This window comes from Drosophila ananassae, unplaced genomic scaffold, assembly GCF_017639315.1.
Source record: "Drosophila ananassae strain 14024-0371.13 unplaced genomic scaffold, ASM1763931v2 tig00000091, whole genome shotgun sequence".
NCBI lineage: Eukaryota > Metazoa > Arthropoda > Insecta > Diptera > Drosophilidae > Drosophila > Drosophila ananassae.
The window spans coordinates 372,511-393,886 of NW_025319113.1; the positions used below are offsets into that span (position 1 = coordinate 372,511).

Here is a 21,376-nt window from a genome sequence, read left to right on the forward strand (position 1 = left end):
TTTGCATCTTACAGTAAAGTACTTATTTATGAGGTGCGACCTAAGCAACTTGCGAGTGTTTTGTAACGAAAGACCTTTATTTTGTAAACCAGGCCGTCGATATAAACGCAGTCTAAAGTTTGGGCTCGAATGTATTTCAGATTTTATTCGGTTTACCTGCTCGATAGTACCATGCTTAGTCCGATAGTCCCATTAAAGAGTTCTTAACAAATTATAGGAAGCTGCATTAAATCTTAATACCAGGAAGATTTAAAATATATTCCTATATAAAATTATAGGAAGCTGGATACCAGTGCACTTGCCTTTCTCTGCGGAATCAGCACTTTCCCTGAAGGAGTGGCTCAATCCGCCTATTTGAGCGTGTGTGCCTCGAGATAGTTGTGGTCAGTGGCTCCGGCGAAGAAGCTTTGGAAGCAGAGTTCTGAAATAGCAGGGTCAAATTTGATACAAACATGGTTAACAGGGTAAGAATCACACGGATTCTATTTACGATCGAACTAGCGCCTGCGAGCATGTCACCCATCCAAACTTTCCTACTTATTCCACGACCACCCCTGGAGTCTTCTTTGTTCTCGATACCCAACAATTAGGACTATCCATAACCCTTTCACATTTTCAAGTTTCCCATCTTTACCAAAAGCAGCCAGCGAAAAAAGCCCAAACAATAAAGAAACTCACCTCCCTCCTAGAACAGACAATCGACTCTCGAATCGGGCTCTAAGCTACTCTAGCTACGCTCACAAACATTATTCAGTCGATGTATAAAAATAAAATAAAAAAAAATAATAAAATAAAAGTCGGTGTAGAAGTCTCAAAAGTTGGAGCCTCTTGCTGCTTTTAAACGGATAGGTGTAGTAATTTACAGACTTGAAACTTTGCTGTTATTTTCAGGCAGTATTAGAGCTGGAACGGCCGGGATCGGTCGACTGTATCCTATAGCTGTCATGTAACTAAACAACTAGAAATGGCACAACGTTGTTACTTTTAAAGATGCTTGAGGCTGTTTTCATTATTTTTGTTAGAAAATTGAGTTGATGGTGATTGATAATATATGGTGCTACCTAACTGCAAGGGTATATCAACTTCGGCTCCTTTTATAAGCCAATAGAGGCACCGCATCTTGTCCTTTAGGGTGGCACCAACAATCTTTATGTGGTAGACAAAAGTGAGGCGCCTATAGAAGGAAACACCAAGGTATTTATGCTGCAACACTTATAGGTTAAAGATCCATCTCCCTGCAAAAAGAAAAGAACATCCCATTTATTTATGAGGGTAGGACCCCCATCAGCATGACTATTAGAGCCATTACGCATCACGCTAGTCCATGCAAGCATAGGCTATGGATGAAATCTCCCCATAACGACTTTTGCCGCAGTTGACGTCTTAGTAAGTTGAAATTCAAGCTAAAAAATTCCGCCAGTCGTCTCATCCAAAGCGAAAGTATTTTTCTTTTCTTTCATTGCCTGCGTTCCGAAACTCATCGAGCTCTGATATTGCTATTGCCGATCTATTCGCAACATTGTTTCAAACAACTTATTCAACTCCAAAAATGTCAGATCAGCCATACGCATAAGATGACATTACATAACCAGCTAATCTTAAATTCAGTCCATAATTTTAAGTTTTTTCAAAATACTCTTAATTTTCCACCCTTAATAACGTTATACCCTTAATTTTCCATGGTCCGGGTGGAGTACCAGGCGGCGTGGAAAAGAACGGCGCCGGGGTTTGGTGCTAACTTCTTAACCAGTGTTTCGCGACCCTTAAGGCATTTTTCCTCCACGCAAAATTTTAACTGCTTCAAAACCTTTAGGCTCTACTGAACCAAAATCCAGAAGAAACATATGTTCCATCACCCAAAGTTTCCACGAGAAGTTTCCAAGACAAGAAATGGATCAAATTTGACCATATATTGAGATACGTAGGCCGTGTTATTTCGCTGACCATCATTGTTTATAGTACAAATCATTTTTGAAATATGGGCATACCAACTAAATTTAAAAAATGCCATCTAGCAGTTGCCATATCTTTGGAATTTTCATCCAAAGTTGGAATCTCTGAATTTTTACATTTATTTTTTTGCTCGGCAACTAAAAGCTTGTGAAGTGAACTTCATTGGTTGTAAAGTAGCGCGCTTTTCTCAATTTTAAAACCTCTTAATTTTTTAACGTTACCTTAAGTAATTTAAAACAAGAAAGGAAAGATAACTTCGGGCGGAGCCGAAGTTGATATACCCTTGCAGATGTGCCGTTTCCGATCGTTCAGTTATATGGTGGCTTTGGATATAGTTGGCCGATTCCTATGAAATTTGGCAAATAAGATTATTTTGCCCAAAATAGAATCTGTACCAAATCCCATCTTTCTAACTTAAAAAACACCAAAGTACTGCCAATTTCGATCGTTCTATGACAGCTATAAGATATAGTCGGCCGATCCTTATGAAATTTTGTACACAAGATATTTTGGTCAAATATAACATGTGTGGAAAGTCAACCCTCTAACTTAAAAAACACCAAAGTTATGGCATTTCCGATTAATCAGTTATATGGCAGCTATAGGATATAGTCGACCGATCCCGGCCGTTCCGACTTATATACTGTCTGCGAAGGAAAGAAGGGTGTGTGCAAAGTTTCAACTCGATAGCTCTAAAACTGAGAGACTAGTTTGCGTAGAAACCGACAGACAGACGGACAGACGGACATGCTCATATCGACTCAGGAGGTGATCCTGATCAAGAATATATATACTTTATAGGGTCGGAGATGTCTCCTTCACTGCGTTGCACACTTTTGATCAAAATTTTTTGATTCAAAATTGATGCACTTTTTTATCAAGTTCTCGTCCCATTTTCAATAAATTTGATGAATCACTTTTTACACGAGAGATTTACAAAGCAAATTGACAAGTTGAGCCCACTAAACTTCACATACACACATACATGCACAAAAGACTTTTTGAATCGTCGAACTGAAGCAAATGGTCCTACAATGAGCAGACCAAACGAAAACAGAAAAAAGTGTGCTTTGACTGAGCGCGAGCAAAATTTGTATACGAGCAACTCAATCGGTTGCTCTCAGACTTTTTGCTTAAAGTCTCAGTGACAAACACTTATTTTGAGACCGCACGAATCGGTTAACAGTTATTTGCAAGCTATGGTTTCAACTATATAGCTCTAAAACTGAGAGACGAGTTAGTTTGCGTAGAAACCGACAGACAGACAGACAGACGGACATGCTTATATCGGCTCAGAAGGTGATCCTGATGAAGAATATATATACTTTATAGGGTCGGAGATGTCTCCTTCACTGCGTTGCACACTTTTGACCAAAATTATAATACCCTCTGCAAGGGTATAAAAATCGTAGAACAAATATTGCTCAAATTTTAGTAACAAATATACCCAAATTATTTCAAAATTTTAAAATAAGGTAAACACTAATGGGACGTTTTTATACCCTTACAGAGGGTATTATAGTTTTGGTCAAAAGTGTGCAACGCAGTGAAGGAGACTAAAAAGTATATATATTATTGATCAGGATCACGTGCTGAGTCGATATGAGCATATCCGACTGTCTGTCTGTTTCCACGCTAAGTCTCAGTTTTGCAGCTATCGAGTTGAAACTTTGCACCCATCCCTCTTTTGCAGGCAGTATATAAGTCGGAACGGCCGGGGTCGAGCGACTATATCCTATTCTCGTAAGGATCGGCCAACTATATACGATACGATATATATATAATTATCTAAACTGCTACCTAACTGCAAGGATATATAAACTTCGGCTCCGACCGAAGTTAGCTTTCCTTTCTTGTTTTTCGTTAAAAAATTTATTGAATGTATCATTTTGTTATTGGAACCCGATATTAAAAAATAAATAAACATTAAAAATATATCTTATGTATAAAAAGATAATTGTATAATGAGATTGTGTATAATGAGATATATTTTTAACGTTTATTTATTTTTTAATATCGGGGTCTAATAATAAAATGATACATTCAATAACTTTTTTAACGAAAAACAAGAAAGGAAAGGTAACTTCGGGCGAAGCCGAAGTTTATATACCCTTGCAGTTAGGGTTTAACTTTATCTGCTGGAATTCGAACCCCCGATCTTAAGATATACAAGCAGATAAGTTGACCAAGAGGCTTGAGTTTTCCGCGGAAAATATTTGGAGTGCCTTGAAAACTTTAGAGATTAATAAGAAAAAAGAGGAATATCTGAGGGACCTTCAGTAGCAGCAGAGGCGTGGCGGAGTCGGTTCGCCTACTTTGATTAGTTTTTTATTTATGATTTAATTTTTATTTTCAAACACCGTCCTGAAACGGCGGTGCGAGGAACTTAAGTACTGCAGGGTTTTATTCATATGCAATATATGATTTTTTTTGTTCGTAAAATTGTAAGTCTTTGTGAAATTTTCTGAGTTATTATACCCTTTGCAGAGGGTATTATAATTTTGGTCAAAAGTTTGCAACGCAGTGAAGGAGACATCTCCGACCCTATAAAGTATATATATTCTTGATCAGGATCACCTCTTGAGTCGATATGAGCATGTCCGTCTGTCCGTCTGTCCGTTTCTAAGCAAACTAGTCTCTCAGTTTTAAAGCTATCGAGTTGAAACTTTGCACACACCCTTCTTTCCTTCGCAGGCAGTATTAAGTCGGAACGGCCGGGATCGGTCGAGTATATCCTATAGCTGCCATATAACTGATTATTCGGAAATGCCATAACTTCGTTGTTTTTCAAGTTAGAAGGATGAGAGTTTCAATGGATTCCTCTTTTGGCAAAATAATTCGATATGCCAAATTTTATAAGGAGACATATAGTTTCGGCCAACTACATACGATCCGCTACATATCTTATAATATAAGATGCATGGCGCCACCTAGCGGACTGCGACTCAACTGCAAGGGTATATAAACTTCGGCTCCGACCGAATTTAGCTTTCCTTTCTTGTTTTTATTAAGAGATTGAAACACTAAATAGAATTAACTTAATATTGGCCACCACCCCAAAAAAAGATCCGGAATGCCGACATGGAAAGTCCGGTTTTCAAACCTTAGTTTCGAAAATGGATTTTGTTTTGTACTTCAATACTCAATACTTTACAAACAATAATTTCTAATTTGTGGAACACATATATGCACAAACTTCAAAAAACGATACTGTTAATCGAATATACACGTGTAACTCCAAGGACTATAGGACTATATTTTGAGTATGCGGATTATTCCACATATACGCGATAGTAAAAGTTGCGTAATCTCCAAGGCTATCAGTAAACAAAAAAAAATTGTTGGGTTCAATAAAAAAGTAAAAAATGTTTGTAAAACAAGAAAGGAAAGCTAACTTCGGGCGGAGCCGAAGTTGATATACCCTTGCAGAATTTTCTATAAAGTTAACTATTCATATGGTAAATTTTTTCATATCATCATCCATTTAAAAAAAAACATATTTATCCCATTCAGCCAAACACTCAAAGAGTTGGGTTTCATGTGACAAATTCTAAGTGGGACTAACAATCATAAAATTTAAATGAATTTTATTTTGGGTCTACAGCCCTAAAGAGCCCTTTTAGGAATAGGGGTTTTTATTTGTCCATGGGATTTATCCCTTGCCAAAAATTTATTGAGTGACGACGTTACTCTGCCAGATAGCAGTGAGAAGTATTTTTTTAAAAAGTGAGTGTGAAAAAAGTATTTTTTTAAGTGCAAAAATAAGTGTGAGAAAAGTATCTCTATGAAAGGAAAATATAGTGCATAGTGTATTTAAAAATAGTTTTCATATTACATTTGAAACAAAAAATTCCGAGTCCGAGAGGACCCCCAGGAGCGCCGACGAGAGCAGGTGCAAGATACTGCTCATCATGCCACTCGGAGGACCGATCCGGAGTACCGAATTCCCGAACGGATTCGGGATATGGAGGCACGGGCCAATCGCCGAGAGGACCCCGAGGAGCGCCGACGAGACCAGGTACAAAATACTGCTGATCATGCCACTCGGAGGACCGATCCGGAGTACCGTATTCCCGAACGGATTCGGGATGCCACAGCGCGCGCTGATCATCGGCAGGACTTAGAGGACCATGCAAGGGAACAGGAAAGGAACACTGAGGAGCACCGACAAAGACGAAGGAATCCGGAAGACAGGCAGCGAGAACGGGAAAGAGACGCAAATAACAGGAGAGCAACTAGGAGAAACCCCATCGCAAGATCACAGGAACAACGGATGAACACATCTCAACGGCGGGAAACACGACAACAGCGGAGGATTCGGGAGGAACAAATTCGCTAAATGGCAGAGGATCGACTGATAAACTTTAGGATGAACCCCCAAAATCGATTGGATGCCTCCCAAAGGCAGTCACAAAGGAATATGGACGCAAGAGCACAACTTTCGGAGGATGAGATGGAGCAGGAACGAGAACTACAGCGTCACAGGATTCGATCATCGGCGAGGGATCTTTACCACAGGAGCATAAAGGAAGGACCAATGGAAATTTGCGTCTGCTGTGAAGGAACGTGGTTCCGTTCGCAGGTAAGTGGATTATACATCCTGGCTATCTCTTCCAAATTTCCTCTCCTAAACGTTGGCAACGCTTTCTATTTGTCAAGAAAGTTTCCTAGTCCGTCCGGCAAATATAATTTTTGCAATACCTGCCGTCGTGCCATCTCTTTAGGCAAACTCCCATCGCTCTGCCTTTCGAATGGTTTCGACCTTCCAGAAATTTCCGAGTGCTTAAATGGACTCACCTGCCTCGAAGAGCGCCTTATTTCACCGAGAATCCCTTTCATGAGGATTATTTCTCTCGGCTATGAAAGGCAATGCGGTGTCCGAGGCGCCGTAGTGAACGTTCCTATTTCAGTTCCTGACATTGTGACTGCGCTTCCGCGCTCTTTCGACTCTACTCATGTCATCCAAGTCCATTTAAAAAGGAGGCTAGAGTACGCTCACAATTTCATGAGTGAAACTATTCGACCCGCTCGGGTCCTTGAAGCTGTACGGTACTTAGTGACTACCGAGCTCTACAGCAAGCACAAAATTTCACTTAAGGAGTCATGGCTAGCACAACTTCAAGGAAGAAATAAAATTCCTTTTATTGCGGATGAATCTGATCGCGAAGCGGTAGAGCAACTTCTTCAGCAGCAGCACCTATCCCAAAATGCTGTAGAACTCGAAGAAAATTTAAATCCCGGAGGCCATGAAAATAATGATTCTGCAATTCAACGCATTGCATTGACACCGGGAGAAGGCCGCAGCCCAAAAAGCTTAACGCTTGACGAAGATGCAGAGGAACTTTCATTGCGGAGAAATATTTAAAGGAAATACAACCTATGCAAAAAAAGCCAGATCCCAAATCCGTTTTTACGACCGTCGTTGCGCTGTGTTTCCTAGAGTTTTATATATGTATAAATTTTACGAAATGCAGCGTATACAAAATTCAATCTCCATTGCTTTACGCAAAAAATCCGGATCAGTTACCGCTGGTAATCTGCGAGATGAGTCTTTTGTACATAGACTTGTGCAACATGATGATGGCTACCACATCCTTAAAGGCTTACAGTCTGCACCAGCTCATTGGGAGGCTGAGAAAAAGAAAGTGATCGCCATGATTCGACAATTCGGGTTGCCAACGTTTTTTATAACACTTTCCGCTGCTGAAACTAAGTGGAATGAACTGTTAGTTATCCTTTCTCTTCTATTGGATAATAGGGTTATAAGCGAGGAAGAAGCGGCAGCTCTTTCTAGCTCCGAAAAGGCTCGGTTATAGGTTGCGACAATTAATGAAATTGTTCAAAACCGATATATTTGGGGAATTTAATCTTTCCCATTTTTATTGGAGAATCGAATTTCAGCACAGAGGACCTCCGCATTCTCATGGCATGTACTGGCTTGCTGGTGCTCCTAAGCTCGATGACGCCGAAAATACCGAGCAAGTAATAAACTTTATCGATAGGTTTATTACCACAAATGGAGATGATCCTGAACTACAAGAAGTAATTCAGTATCAACGTCACAAGTACAGTTCATCTTGCCTAAGAGAGTTACGCGGACAGGAGTTTTGCCGTTTTAATATGCCATACCCTCCTATGACCGAAACGGTTGTTTAGCATTCGATAGAAGAAAACGAAGTAAATGTTGAAGAACATGAATCTTTGTATAAAAAATTAAGGAAACTTTAAGGACAATTCCCAATGAAGACGCAGCTTTATTTAATAATTTTGAATATTTTATGTCCCACCTTGATACTAATTTTGAAGCCTACAAATTAGCCATGGCAGAAATAAGCCATGGGAATTTATCTATTGAAATTGCAGCACATAGGGAACAAGTTTATTAACGCTACAGAAATATCAGCCCAAGAAGCATCATACAATATTTTGGGCCTGCATATGTCAGAGGCAAGTGAAGGTAAAATTTTTATAAACACTTGTCATCCAGACAAACGAGTTCGATTGGCTCGCTCAAATGAAGAATTAGAGCGACTACCAAACAACTCGGTGGATATTTTTGAGCGTAATATTCTTGACCGATATGTGCAAAGGCATGAGCAGCTGGAAGGAATTTGTTTAGCAGATTCTGCAGCTTGGTATACATTTCATAAGCGCAATACACGATCTGCCGCTAATCATAGTAAGGACTATGATGAAGCAAATGATTTGGAGGTTGATGTTGAAGACGAAGTTGCTGAGCAAAACTATCCACTGATGGACGGGTCTGGTTACGTTAAGAAACGTAAGCCTGATTCTTAGATGGGTTCGCTTTAGCATTAACTTTTCACCATCGAATTATTTCCGAGAGCATTCAATGCTTTTCTATCCTTGGCGAAATGAAGAAGCTGAACTTCTTTCCAACGACGTTGAAAACACATTCAGAACTAATCATGAATCTATTAGGATCATGAAAGGAAACTATGATGTGTTTGATGATATGGAGTTAGAAAGAGTTCTTGAAGATTTGCAAGAGGATAGAGGGGATAATAATCCCATTTTGGAAGAACCTGCCTGAAGAAGATGGCGAACTTCAATTAATTAGAATCCCCCCGTTAGTTTCCAATGATGACCTTTGCTCGCTAACTCGGACCCTCAACTACAAACAAAGACAATATTATGCACATGTAATGCATAATGTTGTTTCTAAAAATATATTTTACGAATATGTTGGTGGAGGGGCCGGTGTAGGGAAAAGCAGACTGATTTCAACCATATATCAGTCTGTGACTTGGCGAGCCAATAAGCTTCCTGGTGCTACGGATTCGGCAAAAGTTTTACTATGTGCTCCAACTGGAAAAGCTGCTTTTGGGATTGGAGAATTAACTCTTCATTCAGTGTTTTCTTTTCCAATTAATCAGGCCTCAGGTCCTTTAAGACCTTTAAGCAATGATAGTTTAAATACAATTCATTGCAAATTGATAGATCTTCAATTAATTATAATTGATGAAATTTCCATGGTTGGCTCAAAAATGCTTTAATTTTTGGATCAAAGGCTTCGACAAATTTTCCGATGCGCAGACTTATGTTTTGGGGGAAAATCAATTATAGTTTTTGGAGACCTAAAGCAGCTTTCCCCAGTTGGAGACAGTTGGATATTTTCGGAGAGGACGAATAATCCTTATAGCGTTTTAGCAGGAAATAGCCTATGGAGCAACTTTAAGTATTTTGAGCTCACTGAAATAATGCGTCAAAGAGGCGATCATGCATTTGCACAAGCCTTAAATAATTTATCTGAGGCTTCTATGACAATTGCAGACATAGAGCTCCTAAAACAAAGAGTTGTTTCACCCAGCGAAGTTCCAGATGATGCCATTCATTTATTTTCTTCTAACGAAGAAGTAAACCATTTCAATTCCATTAAATTAGCACAAATTGGGACGGAAGAGTTGGTTTGAAAACTGCGAACATATCTGCACAATACAGAGAAAATACGTTAAGATATGCTCAAAATATGAAAACCTCTGAAACTCAGGGTTTACCATATGTTCTTCATCTCAAAACAACTGCTAAATATATGGTAACCGTTAATATTGACACAAATGACGGACTTGTAAATGGAGCAACTGGTCAGCTAAAGCAAATTGACCATTGCGTAGTTAATGGCTCAAATTTAATAACGCGACTTGGATTAATTTTTTCGAGCCCATGGTTGGTGCTATCGCTAGATCAAAAGTTCGAAATAGTCCAGATCCCGAATGAACTCCTATAGTAAAAGCCTCTCGAGTTTTTCAGTGTGGAAGATCAGAGCATGCTTCTGTTGACAGAAAACAATTCCCAATTGTTCCTGCTGAGGCTATTACCATCCATAAAAGCCAAGGAGCAACATATAGCAAAGTCGCGGTGTATCTTAAAAGAGGCATTAAACGAGCTTCGCTATATGTTGGATGCAGTAGAGCCACTAGCGCATCGGGACTTTTCTTTTTAGGCGACTTTGTTCCTCCAACAAGATTTTGAGCAAAATTTAAGAGAGGAAAAGTTCTTGACTACGCATTTTGATTTTGTGGTTAACAGAAACGAAGCAAACGAAGTCTATATTACCATAATGTTGAGTCTCTTCGAAGCTCGCGATGGCTATATATATATAGATATTTTTAACGACTCTATTATTTGTGCAAGATTTCGACATTATAAAAAGAATTGATAGCAATCGATTAAATGGTTCTGGGAAAAATGGAATAATTATTTATGCCAAGCAAAACATTTCTGAAAATGTAATGTTTTTGTTTGAGACAAATAAGTCTTTAAAGCCTAGAACCATATATCAATCGATTGCTTTTAAATATCTTGATACATCTTTTATTGTTGTTTATAGGAATCCTGCGTATCCTATAACACAATTTCGAAATGAAGTTATGGCGGATGTAGAAAGAATACGCAGATTAGAAAATAATAGCAAATTGGTAATATTAGGAGATTTTAATATATGCAGATCCAGAAGCACTGATCAACTTGAAGAGGCTTTAAGTGAACATAACCTTAGTCCAATCAATTGCAACTACAAATCATTTAACGCAAATTGATTGGATATTTGCTGAAAATGAGATGAGGAATGCTGTAGCTATTACATACAAAACAATCTACAGTCATCATGATGGAATTTTCTTAAGTTATTAATTTATTTATTTATCATATTAATTGTTATTATTCATTTATTTATTAAATTCATTATCTTAAATTGTATATGTTCGTCCGTAGATCGTTATGCGGCAACTACGTCAAACTTGAACTCACGGGAGTAACGGTAGGTCCCGGAGTCGTAGTCAAAACCGAAAATAGTCCTGACTAAATTTACCTGGATTCTGCAAGGGACTGCTCGGGTTGGCCAGACGCTTGCTGTGATCAGGCATGAGTTGATGTGCTTGAAGTCCTGGGGTGGTTTTCCTCAAGTACCGGTGGTATGGTGGTTCGGCTGATTCCTTATCGGCCGGTCCTACTGGCGGTCCGTTTCACGGGAGCAACACTCGAAGTAGGTTAGATAGCGCGGGGTCTGCTGGTGGTCCGTTTCACGGGAGCAACACTCGAGCTAGACTGGTATGCCGCGGGGTTTCCTCGTGGTCCGTTTCACGGGAGCAACACTTGGAGTAGTTAGGTAACGCGGGCTCTACTGGCGGTCCGTTTCACGGGAGCAACACTCGAAGTAGACTGGTATGCCGCGGGATCAACTCGTGGTCCGTTTCACGGGAGCAACACGTGAAGTAATAAGGTGACGCGGGGTCTACTTGTGGTCCGTTTCACGGGAGCAACACTAGAAGTAGACTGGTATGCCGCGGATTCTACTTGTGAACCGTTTTACACAGGATCACTCGAAGTAGGTTGATTTTAAGTGCCGTGGTCCAGACACTGAGTAACGAGACGATTGATTCTGGTTTCGGAACTGTCTTTATTTCAGAAGAATAACTCTTATATAAGATGCTAAATTATACATCATTAAATCTAAGAAAGGTCAAAGTTCTGGTCGTGCTAAACTAAGGTTAATGCCAGGGTCACCCACCTCTGAGTCTGCTGACTCAGGGGTTGTTTGTTCACGTACTGCTTTCCACACGAATTTCGGCTTCGCTGGCTGATTTCGGCGTGCCTCGGTCAGTTGGTCATTCTTCCCGCTGATCACGCTGTTTCTGCTTCCGGAGCCATCGACTAGTAAAAAAAATTTTTTGAATCATGTGGGTGAGATCTCTACCAACGATAATTCTATCCGACCTGTTGTCTCCTTCGCCTTGTTGCGCGCCCTCGTAACCATTCTCCTTGGGCATCCCATGAAGTACTACACCTTTTTTCTGGTTGGTCAGTGCGCATACAGGACTCTTGGTCCTCTCTTGACCTTGCTTCTTGCTCCCTTTCGGAGATGCATGTTACCCATGCCAGATAGGAGGTGACTTCTACTCCTTGAATTTCCTTGGTTAGTGGCCCTTCCACTCTGTGCTCTTCAGTTGTGAGTTGACAACCTTGGGCTTGTGGATTGGGGTCCGTCTGCGGCTCTCCTTGTCGATCTTGTCGTGGCTCGTTAGCTTCTTTTTGATCCGCAATGAGTGGGGAACTTCCGGATTTTACTATTTGCTCCTTGCCGATGCATGTCGTATTACCGACGACTTGTTCTGCCTTGCTATTAGGAGCTGATTCCGGTCGCACTGGCCTCATGACAATCCATCCAAGCGCGGTATTTTTTAGTAGTGGTTGTCCTTCTCCCAAATATGTCTGTTGTGGCCTCATAAGCTGGGAGATGATTTCGGCGCCCAACAACAGATCAATATTCTGGGGCTGCGTAAATTCAGGATCGGCTAAGCGCAACCGAGGTGAGATATTTCTTGGCGCTTGAATAGGGTGGGATGGTTGATTGGGCATTATTTCCGGTAGTACAACGACGTTGATTTGATCTTCGAAGTCAGTGGTTAATGATGATAGGGTCACCACAGCTTTTTTTCGTGATCTTTTAGTTGTTTCTCCCAGTGCAGCGATGTTCAGGGTTGATGGCTCCAATTGTAGTCCAAGTGTGTCAGCCATCCTTCTGGTGATTATGTTAATCTGTGATCCAGAATCTAGGAGTGTGCGGCATTGCTGATGGGTTCCGGCTGGGCCATGTGGGCTTATCTGTAAGCAGGGCTGTGGCTGAACACACCAATCGTGATGAACTGGATCGAAGTGGAGCAGCGGACGTATTTTTCTGCATTGTTACTTGACTGGTTGCCTGACGCTCAAGGTTTTCTAACATCTGCTTCAGAGATTGTCGATTGGTTGGATCGGTGACGGCTAGTTCTAGAGCTGACAGCGTGTGTGGATCCAATCTTTCCTCAATGATGTGTATCAAGATTGGGTCCCAGTTGTCTGTTGACACTTTGAGTGCGTCGAGAGTGGCGACCGTTCGGAGCACGGTATCATGTAAGCTGCGCAGCTGGTCCGCTGATCCATTTGTTCTGGGGTGTCCGAAATGCTCTTGAATCGCGGATTTAATCAACAGCCGTTCATTGTGGTATCGATTCTTTAGTCGTTGCCATGCATCCTGGTAACTGGTCTGTCTGCCAATCGACGTTGCGATTAGGTTTTGTGCTTCACCTGTTACATGATTCTCCAAATGACGGAATTTTTTAGTAGTCTTGTAGTCACTTTAGTAATCACTGTAGTCTTGATCGTGGATGCATTCCGTAAAAATTTCGTAGAATCGTAGCCAATGCCGGTAGTCTCCGTCAAACTTTGGAATTTCTACTGGTGGTATTACAAACGGAGGTGCAATCGCGAGTTTTTGTGTTGATGCTGAAGTTGATTGCGATTCTTCGCTCAAAAACGAAAAGTATTCTGCTCGTACAACCTGAAATCTGTCATCGGTGTGTCCATCATTTTTTATGGCTGGTTCCAGGTCGACGAGATCATGGTATCCCGTGACGATTTCCTTCCATAGCTCCTTCATGTGTTGTCTGACGTGTGTGGACACTTCCCGTCCTTCGGTGCGGTTGCACAGAAAGTCTTCCATATCGTCTAATCGTCCTTCATGTCTTCGTTTTAATGATGTTAATCGAAGGTCTTCTCCTTCGTTTCCTCGTGATGATTGTGCCTTTGGCTCGAGATTTTCGCCTGTTTTCCGGGGCCTTTGTGACGGGCCTGACACTGATGGGATTCCATCCGAAAACATTGCTTCATATTTTTTCACAAGCTCTTCTAGCGTTTTGGCCTTTGTGAAATACTCATTCTCAGGACTTAGTGCTAGCTCCTGGAGCTTGGCATCATTTTTTTTAAACTGGGTCCATGAGTGAGTGAGCTGTCTGAGTTTCTCCTCGAAGTATCCTCCATTGAGTTTACGCTCTGCGGAGTCCTTAGTGAAGTTTCTTATTAGCCTTTGGATGGCTATGTTGCTTTCAATTTGCTCATCAATGAGCATTTGGATTACGGGGTCTGATTCTGATCCCATTGTTGCGATGTATCTCTCCTCTCTTTTTTTTTTTTCGTTGAGTTAAATTGCGTTGAGGTTTTTGTTCAAGATGTGATCCTAAAGGATCACGTCGGGGTCACCAAATGTTCGTCCGTAGAGCGTTATGCGGCAACTACGTCAAACTTGAACTCACGGGAGTAACGGTAGGTCCCGGAGTCGTAGTCAAAACCGTAAATAGTCCTGACTAAATTTACCTGGATATGGTGGTTCGGCTGATTCCTTATCGGCCGGTCCTACTGGCGGTCCGTTTCACGGGAGCAACACTCGAAGTAGGTTAGATAGCGCGGGGTCTGCTGGTGGTCCGTTTCACGGGAGCAACACTCGAGCTAGACGGGTATGCCGCGGGGTTTCCTCGTGGTCCGTTTCACGGGAGCAACACTTGGAGTAGTTAGGTAATGCGGGGTCTACTGGCGGTCCGTTTTACGGGACCAACACTCGAAGTAGACTGGTATGCCGCGGGATCAACTCGTGGTCCGTTTCACGGGAGCAACACGTGAAGTAATAAGGTGACGCGGGGTCTATTTGTGGTCCGTTTCACGGGAGCAACACTAGAAGTAGACTGGTATGCCGCGGATTCTACTTGTGAACCGTTTTACACAGGATCACTCGAAGTAGGTTGATTTTAAGTGCCGTGGTCCAGACACTGAGTAACGAGACGATTGATTCTGGTTTCGGAACTGTCTTTATTTCAGAAGAATAACTCTTATATAAGATGCTAAATTATACATCATTAAATCTAAGAAAGGTCAAAGTTCTGGACGTGCTAAACTAAGGTTAATGCCAGGGTCACCCACCTCTGAGTCTGCTGACTCAGGGGTTGTTTGTTCACGTACTGCTTTCCACACGAATTTCGGCTTCGCTGGCTGGTTTCGGCGTGCCTCGGTCAGTTGGTCATTCTTCCCGCTGATCACGCTGTTTCTGCTTCCGGAGCCATCGACTAGTGCCGAGTTAGTAGGTTGGGGATTGGCTCATGCTTAGAGTTACATTATTAATAGGCTAGTAGGTCTGATGCTTGTATATCGTGACCTACTGATGCATCTTGATTGGGTAGTAGGTCTTGGCACTAGGTGCCAACAGTATATATTTATAGAAATTAGTAATATGCTTGTATATTTCGATAAATTATTTATTTAATAATAAAGTGCAATATAGATTTAGTTATTTATTTACCTCTCGTGGATTGAGACCTTGTCGTGGTGAGGGGGCTGAGTATGTGAGGATTCATAATAAACATTACGGAAACCAGCATCAATCCTTTGTTTTAATTAGTTTATAAAATATACTATATATTCATCGAATTTATAAAAGAATAGTTAAAGTTTAACTTTTGAATATGGCAGCAGTTATATGGCAACAACAATATATAGTCGGCCGATATTTATGCCATTTGTAATATGTTAGTTACGAGCTACGATATTTTGGCCAAAAATAAAATTGGAGAAATGTCCCAACCCTCCAACTTAAAAAAAAATAACTTACAAAAAAAAAAAATGTTATAGCATTTTCGATCTTTTAGTTATATGGCAGCCATCGGATATAGTCAGCCGATCTTTACAAAACTTGGCAGATCAAATAAGACTGCCCAATATGAAATCCGAAGGAAGTCCCATCAATCTAGCCTTAAAAACAACAAAGTTATGCCAATTCCGATCGTTCAGTTATATGACAGCTATATAATACAGTCGGCCGATCCTTATGAAATTTTGTAGACAAAATTTTTTGGCCAAATATAACATGTGTGGAAAGTCTCAACCCTTCAACTTAAAAAACACCAATGTTATGGCATTTCCGATCAATCAGTTATATGGCAGCTATAGGATATAGTCGACCCATCCCGGCCGTTCCGACTTATATACTACCTGCAAGGAAAAAAAGGATGTGTGCAAAGTTTCAACTCGATAGCTCCAAAACTGAGAGACTAGTTTGCGTAGAAACCGACAGACAGACGGACAGACGGACATGCTCATATCGACTCAGGAGGTGATCCTGATCAAGAATATATATACTTTATAGGGTCGGAGATGTCTCCTTCACTGCGTTGCACACTTTTGACCAAAATTATAATACCCTCTGCAAGGGTATAAAAATATCAAAAACAATCGTTTTAACTCGGATTTGAATAACGGACCTTTCGCATCAGTGGTTAAAATGCTCTACGCTAGGCTTACTTTCCTCTTGTTGGTATAATGGCCAATTTACTCCTATTTAGATTTTAGGCATCCCTGTTTTTAATAAGGAGACACAGAAAAAATAAATGCCTATTTAACTCATATTTCAAACAAAATTAAGAATTAGGTCAATTCAAAAATAGTTATGTAAGTCATGGTTTTATAAATGGTTTTTGCATCATCAAAATAAATTATTTTGTTCTATATTATTTTATATATTATTTGTGAATATTTAAAAAAAGAGTACTGATATAAAATAAAAACAAGAAAGGAAAGCTAACTTCGGGCGGAGCCGAAGTTTATATACCCTTGCAGTTCAGTCGCAGTCCGCTAGGTGGCGCCACGCATCTTAAATTATTAGATATGTAGCGGATCGTATATAGACGGCCGATCCTTATGAAATTTGGCATATTGAATTATTTTTCCCAAAATAGAATCTTTACCAAATCCCATCTTTCTAACTTAAAAAACACCAAAGTTATGCCAATTTCGATCGTTCTATGACAGCTATAGGATATAGTCGGCCGATCCTTATGAAATTTTGTACACATGATATTTTGGTCAAATATAACATGTGTTGAAAGTCTCAACCCTTCAAGATAAAAAACACCAATGTTATGGCATTTCCGATCAATCAGTTATATGGCAGCTATAGGATTTAGTCGACCCATCCCGGCCGTTCCGACTTATATACTACCTGCAAGGAAAAAAAGGATGTGTGCAAAGTTTCAACTCGATAGCTCCAAAACTGAGAGACTAGTTTGCGTAGAAACCGACAGACAGACGGACAGACGGACATGCTCATATCGACTCAGGAGGTGATCCTGATCAAGAATATATATACTTTATAGGGTCGGAGATGTCTCCTTCACTGCGTTGCACACTTTTGACCAAAATTATAATACCCGACGAAACATTCACATATATTTTTTTTACCGGTGAGTGAATATTTTATTTATTTTTTATTATTCATAAACAATTTTAAATTATATAACTATGTTACGCTGACAAGAATGTTGCAAGAAATCTGACACCACAGACGGAGTTGGAGTGGGAGATCAGGCGATAAAGAACTAACGACCGGAGGGCCACAACTCAGTGAAGCCAGTCTATTTTGGACACCCAGAACGTCAAGCCGATACTTCTCCCGATTGCCTAAGAATACTTTTCCAAATAAATTGTTACAATAAGTTACAATAAACAATTTTTCAATTTTCCGATTACGATTCCAAATAAATTGTTACAATAAGTTTCTTTCACGATAAATTGTTATTTCAATTACAATTACGCACTGCGGCGGTTTGCCACCACGGCATATCCGTGAGTGTTAAAATATTTCTCCATATAAAGAAATAAGAGAACCACCGCGAAGACATTCGCACAAAAAAGGAGTTTGTGTTGTATTATTAAATAGAAAAAAACAATTACGCACTGCGGCGGTTTGCCACTGACATATCCGCGAGTGTCCCATCAATCTAGCCTTAAAAACAACAAAGTTATGCCAATTCCGATCGTTCAGTTATATGACAGCTATATAATACAGTCGGCCGATCCTTATGAAATTTTGTAGACAAAATTTTTTGGCCAAATATAACATGTGTGGAAAGTCTCAACCCTTCAACTTAAAAAACACCAATGTTATGGCATTTCCGATCAATCAGTTATATGGCAGCTATAGGATATAGTCGACCCATCCCGGCCGTTCCGACTTATATACTACCTGCAAGGAAAAAAAGGATGTGTGCAAAGTTTCAACTCGATAGCTCCAAAACTGAGAGACTAGTTTGCGTAGAAACCGACAGACAGACGGACAGACGGACATGCTCATATCGACTCAGGAGGTGATCCTGATCAAGAATATATATACTTTATAGGGTCGGAGATGTCTCCTTCACTGCGTTGCACACTTTTGACCAAAATTATAATACCCTCTGCAAGGGTATAAAAATATCAAAAACAATCGTTTTAACTCGGATTTGAATAACGGACCTTTCGCATCAGTGGTTAAAATGCTCTACGCTAGGCTTACTTTCCTCTTGTTGGTATAATGGCCAATTTACTCCTATTTAGATTTTAGGCATCCCTGTTTTTAATAAGGAGACACAGAAAAAATAAATGCCTATTTAACTCATATTTCAAACAAAATTAATAATTAGGTCAATTCAAAAATAGTTATGTAAGTCATGGTTTTATAAATGGTTTTTGCATCATCAAAATAAATTATTTTGTTCTATATTATTTTATATATTATTTGTGAATATTTAAAAAAAGAGTACTGATATAAAATAAAAACAAGAAAGGAAAGCTAACTTCGGGCGGAGCCGAAGTTTATATACCCTTGCAGTTCAGTCGCAGTCCGCTAGGTGGCGCCACGCATCTTAAATTATTAGATATGTAGCGGATCGTATATAGACGGCCGATCCTTATGAAATTTGGCATATTGAATTATTTTTCCCAAAATAGAATCTTTACCAAATCGGCCGACTATATCCTATAGCAGTCATAGAACGATCGGCATTGGCATAACTTTGGTGTTTTTTAAGCTTGAAAGATGGGACTTGGTACAGATTCTATTTTCGACAAAATACTCTGATTTGCCAAATTTCAGCCGACTATATCCTATAGCTGCCATATAACTGAACGATCGGAATTGGCATAACTTTGCTGTTTTTTAAGTTAGGAAGATGGGACTTGGGACAGATTCCATTTTGGGCAAAATAATCTTATTTGCCAAATTTTATAGGGATCGGCCAACTATATCCAAAGCCGCCATATAACTGAACGATCGGAAATGGCACAACTGCAAGGGTATATCAACTTGGGCTCCGCTCGAAGTTAGCTTTCCTTTCTTGTTTTATTCTAAGCTCCCTGCGCTACACTGAATGAAAGCTTAATAGAGAAGATTGAACTGGCATTACGGGACGAGTAAGGAAGATTCAGACCACACAAGAATTTCACACAATAAACATCCTACGAGCAATGTACGATGATGCGGATCTGGAAGAATTGTACAATGGGAAGATTACCTTTTCAGACGAACACTGTTCAATCTGGTAATCGTCGAAATCATGAGGGAGTAAGCAGGTCCAAACGCAAGATCACAACACCCTGATGACTTGTTTTACGCGGACATCTGCTTCTTATCTTAAAAGCTCTTCGATATCCGTTCGATATCAGTAGAGCGTTTTAAAACTGAGATACTAGGATACGTAGATGCAGTCAAACAAACAGACATACATTCTTATATCGTCTCAGAAGGTGGTCCTTGTCAATAATACGGTATACAAGAAGAGGCTGAAGCTTAGAATAAAACATTAAAATTATTTAGTATAATGTAATTTACCTTTAACATACTGGCGCAATTAAGTGAGCTTCGATCATTGTCTTTATTATAGGTTGAAAAGGGACTATTGTTAGATCCATACCAAGGGTCGTTCAGAGAATCTCCTGCGTTGCCTTCATAGCCATCTATTTCGAGTTTATAATAATCTGCTTCAGAATGTATTTTGAAATGCGAATATTGAGCATATCTGCAAAAAAGATGGAAACATTCACATATATTTTTTTTACCGGTGAGTGAATATTTTATTTATTTTTTATTATTCATAAACAATTTTAAATTATATAACTATGTTACGCTGACAAGAATGTTGCAAGAAATCTGACACCACAGTCGGAGTTGGAGTGGGAGATCAGGCGATAAAGAACTAACGACCGGAGGGCCACAACTCAGTGAAGCCAGTCTATTTTGGACACCCAGAACGTCAAGCCGATACTTCTCCCGATTGCCTAAGAATACTTTTCCAAATAAATTGTTACAATAAGTTACAATAAACAATTTTTCAATTTTCCGATTACGATTCCAAATAAATTGTTACAATAAGTTTCTTTCACGATAAATTGTTATTTCAATTACAATTACGCACTGCGGCGGTATGCCACCACGGCATATCCGTGTGTGTTAAAATATTTCTCCATATAAAGAAATAAGAGAACCACCGCGAAGACATTCGCACAAAAAAGGAGTTTGTGTTGTATTATTAAATAGAAAAAAACAATTACGCACTGCGGCGGTTTGCCACTGACATATCCGCGAGTGTTAAAATATTGTTTTATATAAATAAATAAGAGAACCACCGTGAAGACATTCGCGAAAGCAAGAAATATGAATCGAAAATTAAAATAACAAATAGTGTGTGTGCAACCTACTGGAAACGCAAAGAGGTGTGGAATGCACCCAAAAAAAAAGCTGCCCAGTGGAACCGTACCTGAGTAGGCCTAAAAACCAAAACGGAACAAGGCGGACCACTGCGCCCAGTGCCAAAAAAAATATAAAAAAAGAACATAAAAAACCAAACTCACAAAATATACAACACAGAAAAAACTAAAAGCATGCAACACAGAAAAAAGCTAAGAGTATGCAACAGAAAGAATATAAAAAAATATGCAACAAAATAGCATCCGTAACACACGTTCACTTTACACCCTATTACATTTAAATAATATTACATTCTGTTACTCTTCATAATTAAAATGTATTTTTTTTCCTCCATCATCAGAAGAATTTAAATAATACGAACACGAACACCACAATATCCATACACCTATACTAAGTAAAGGGTGAGTAGAGCGCTTTCTCCCTTTTCCCTCAAGTTAAACCAAAATAAAGATTTATTTTGTTTTAACCATAATAATTAAAATTATAAATACTGAATTGTATTACAAAAATTGAAAGAATTGAATTACCTTATTTTTATACAATTTTCCATAATTTTCCGAATATAATTTTTTCCCTCTT

The 21,376-nt window shown here is 39.6% G+C and overlaps 1 protein-coding gene across 3 annotated transcripts in view; it reads right to left on the reverse strand.

Moving 5' to 3' along the window:
• LOC26515246 (angiopoietin-2) overlaps nucleotides 1–21,376 on the reverse strand; it is a 164,720-nt gene that overhangs the window by 23,409 nt on the left and 119,935 nt on the right. For 2 of the 3 annotated variants that reach the window (XM_032456152.2, XM_032456151.2), the window contains exon 6: nucleotides 19,922–20,108. In XM_032456152.2, the coding sequence (XP_032312043.1) occupies nucleotides 19,922–20,108 (187 nt within the window). Of the gene's footprint in view, nucleotides 1–301; nucleotides 422–19,921; nucleotides 20,109–21,376 lie in introns of those variants that run through there. The other variant, XM_044718158.1, reaches the window with a different exon arrangement.